Raw genomic sequence first — 3,318 nt, 5'->3', positions numbered from 1 at the left:
CCCACTGCCTCATGGTACAGCCTGGGGTGTCCCCCCCGCACCTCCTCCACCCCGTGGTACCGCCCAGGCCCCCTCACCAGCCCCATGGTACAGCCCGGACCCCCGCCATGCCTCATGGAACAGTCCAGGCCCCCTATCCCCCCCTCTCCCCAGTTTCCGGCCGACACCCTGGCACCCCCACCCCCCTGCGGCGGAAGGCCCCGTGTGCGCGCGCACGCGTGTGCAGGGCAGGGCAGGGCGGTGCTGAGCCCCCACCTTGCTTCCACCCTCTGACAGCTCTGACAGCGCCCCCCGACCCCCATGGCAGCGCGCGGGTGAGCCGGAGCCCCCTCAGCGCGATGGACGACGCGGAGTCGCGCTTCCTGCACCTGCTGCAGCCCATCCGCGACCTCACCAAGAACTGGGAGGTGGACGTGGCGGCGCAGCTGGGCGAGTACCTGGAGGAGGTGCGGGCACGCGGAGCGCGGGGCACGCAGCTTTCGCGCAGGGCCGTGGCACGGAGCCCGGTGCAAGAGCCTGCCGGACCGGGCTGCTCGTGCCACGCGTCCGTGCCGCTCCTCCCCGCCGTGGCCAGCAGCCCCTGCTCCTCTCTTCCCTGCAGCTGGACCAGATCTGCATCTCCTTCGATGGCGGCAGAACCACCATGAACTTCATCGAGGCGGCGCTGCTCATCCAGGGCTCCGCCTGCATCTACAGCAAGAAGGTGAGCGCCCGGAGCGGGGGCCGTGCCGGAGCCAGGTCGCGGGCGCCATGGGGAGCTTCGCCAGGCACGGCAGTGGCTGCCTCAGGCCCTGGTCTCGCTCTGCGGAAGCTGAGTTCGGGGTTCTGCCGCCCGGGAGAAAACCCCTTCCAGGGGCTGGGTTGGCGGAGAAGACAGCCTGGGGGGAATGTCGTGGGCAGCTGCGGGGCCCAGCCCTAAGGCCCGTTGCTTTATCCCGGCAGGTGGAATATCTCTACTCGCTGGTCTACCAGGCCCTCGACTTCATCTCCAACAAGAAGTAAGTCAGGGCCTGAGTAAGTCTCCTGCCGACTGGGCTCAGCGCCCCTCATGTTGGCAGGACAGACCCACTTCGGTGCCGTGCCATGTGTCTCTGGAAGCATCCTCCTTGCCGCGTGCCCCCTGGTGTCCCCAGCGCTGCCCAAAGCGCTCCCCACGTTGTCTTGGGGCTGGTGCCAGCTGCGGCTCTTACCAAAAGCCTGGAAGGCCGAGGCTCTGACTGCCCTGGTGTGAAACCGGCACCAGGCTCCTGCCCCGTAGCCGACTTACCCAGTGAAACCTACTGTGTTGGAGCTGGCACCTGTTTGCCAGGACGGGTCCTTGCTGCGCCCTGTTGGGTTGGGCCCGGCGGGATGGGCCCTGCGGCGGCTGGTGCATTGGAGCTGCTGCAGTTGGGTGATGGTGACCGTCGTGGAGCCAGACTTGGTCTCCCCTTCCCTCCCCATCACGTGTTTCCTGGCTCTGAAACGTCCCGGTGGCATGTTGCAGCCTGATGCCACGGGCCACCGGGGACTGCAGCTGGCGGCTCTGGCATGGAGCTGCCTCCACAGGTGTGCGTCCGGAGCATTTTGTGGCCACCCCGCACCTCTGCCCTGTCTGCCAGCAGGAAGAGACCCTGGCACATGCCTGCCTCCAGTGCAGCAGGCTGTGGCCCCGCTTCCTCCTCTGGATCCCGCTGCCGTCTGTGCCCCTTGCTGGGGGATGGCTCGGCGTTGGCTGTCTCTGGAGAAGCCGTGTGCCCATCGGGGGACTCGCCCTCTTCATTTGCCGTCTCTCTCCTGGGCGACCGAGGCCAGGCCTGTGTCTGACACGTTTGCTCGTGGGAAGGGCCAGAGATGCCTGGCAGCTGCATGCGTCACCTGCCCTGGAGCTGGGGGAGACAGGCCGCGATTTCCTCAGTGTCGTTGGTTGGGGTCGCACTGATGCCCCAGTCACAGCCCCGGGGAGCTTCTCTGCTGGCAGCAACAGTTTCAGACTCCTGCACTCTCTTGTTTTCCCTCCTGACCCAGGCGGGACAAGCAGCCTACGTCTGTGGGAGAGGATGGCCACGATGCTGACGCCACCGTTAGGACCAGGACGGAGGAGGAAGAGGTAGGACGGCTGGTGTGGGGCAGGCGAGCCCTCGCTGCGCCGGGGAGGTGTGCAGGGAGGTCCAAGGTTGTCCTAGGCTGTCAGCAGCTTCTTGTGGACTGTCTAGTGCTCTTGGCCAGGTGCAAGAGCTCGTTGGGGGCTCGGAGTGGATACCGGCAAACCCGCCTGTCAGCATCCCAGACGTGCTGTCTCTACCCAGCTCTTCAGGCCCTGCGCTGGCCTGCTCAGTGCTCGGTTTCTCTCCGCACAGTTCCTCTCACTGGATGACATTCAGAACGTGTCTGCAGGCAGCGTGAACATGAGGAAGGACCATCAGCACAATGTAAGAGATACCGTCTCCAGCCCCGGCCTCTTGTACCCCCTTCCTGGCAGGGGGTTTTGAGTGGATCCCACCTCAGCTGGGAGCACGGGCAGCTGCACGGTGCACTCCTCGCACAGGGCTGGGGGGAGGGAGCCAGAAACCTTGGCCATTAGCTGTTGGGGGGTGAGGGAGCCTTTGGAGCTCCTGGCTTGGGCCTGTGGTGTCCTGGCAGGATGGAGCGACAGGAGGATTACACAGCCTTGTCTTCACAGACTGTGAACATCGTCCCCTTGACTCCCATGGCCCTGGTGCCTCCGGAGGAGGCCGAGAAGAAGGGCAACCCCCTGTTCAGGTAGAGTTTAGCTTCGTGGTGCCTTTCCATCGCTGCTTTCGTGATGGGCTTGGGGGAGGCACCGGGGCCCCACGTGGTGTGATGCTGGGTGCCTGCAGGAGCAGGCAGACACGGGGCTGGGTTCCAGGGTGATCCCTCCAGCCCCATGTTCTGTGCCGGCTGGGATGGGACACAGGGTCTGCCCATAATGGGTCCTTCCTCCTCCTCCTCCTCCTAACGCCCACGCTGTGTGCAAGAACCCCCTGTTCTGCCGTGCCCCAGCTCCTGGGAGCTCCCCTCACATGAGTCTTCCCCTTCTCAGCCGGAAGGGAGAGATCCTGGCCAGCCGGAAGGATTTCCGCATGAACACGTGCACCCCTCACCCCAGCGGAGCCTTCATGCTGGAGCTGGCCGGCCTCTCGCCCATGCAGCACCTAGAGGTGCGGCACCAGGATGGGAACCTTGGCATGGCGGCAGGTACGCAGCGGGGTTGTTGTGATCAGCCCCATGTGGTTTGTTTTCATCCCTGGCTATTAGCACGTGGTACTTAAGCGTAAAGAAATGACACAGGGAACATAGCTAGAGGCTTGGATTGCA

The 3,318-nt window shown here is 64.9% G+C and overlaps 1 protein-coding gene across 2 annotated transcripts in view; it reads left to right on the top strand.

The window, feature by feature from the left end:
* The first annotated feature begins 337 nt into the window (after positions 1–337).
* The window catches only part of NCAPH2 (non-SMC condensin II complex subunit H2), a 14,898-nt gene continuing 11,917 nt past the window's right edge, over positions 338–3,318 (top strand). For both annotated transcript variants that reach the window (XM_019509692.1, XM_019509691.1), the window contains exons 1-7: positions 338–446; positions 602–703; positions 943–998; positions 2,008–2,089; positions 2,340–2,411; positions 2,663–2,742; positions 3,044–3,198. In XM_019509692.1, coding sequence (XP_019365237.1) covers positions 339–446; positions 602–703; positions 943–998; positions 2,008–2,089; positions 2,340–2,411; positions 2,663–2,742; positions 3,044–3,198 — 655 coding nt within the window. In that variant the 5' untranslated portion in view covers position 338. The remainder of the gene's footprint in view (positions 447–601; positions 704–942; positions 999–2,007; positions 2,090–2,339; positions 2,412–2,662; positions 2,743–3,043; positions 3,199–3,318) is intronic.

The sequence above is a fragment of the Gavialis gangeticus genome, unplaced genomic scaffold (genome assembly GCF_001723915.1).
Source record: "Gavialis gangeticus isolate Ggan-Ray unplaced genomic scaffold, GavGan_comp1, whole genome shotgun sequence".
In the NCBI taxonomy this organism is placed as follows: domain Eukaryota; kingdom Metazoa; phylum Chordata; order Crocodylia; family Gavialidae; genus Gavialis; species Gavialis gangeticus.
Note: the sequence above shows the minus strand (reverse complement) of the source record. Positions and strands in the feature narration are given on the sequence as shown.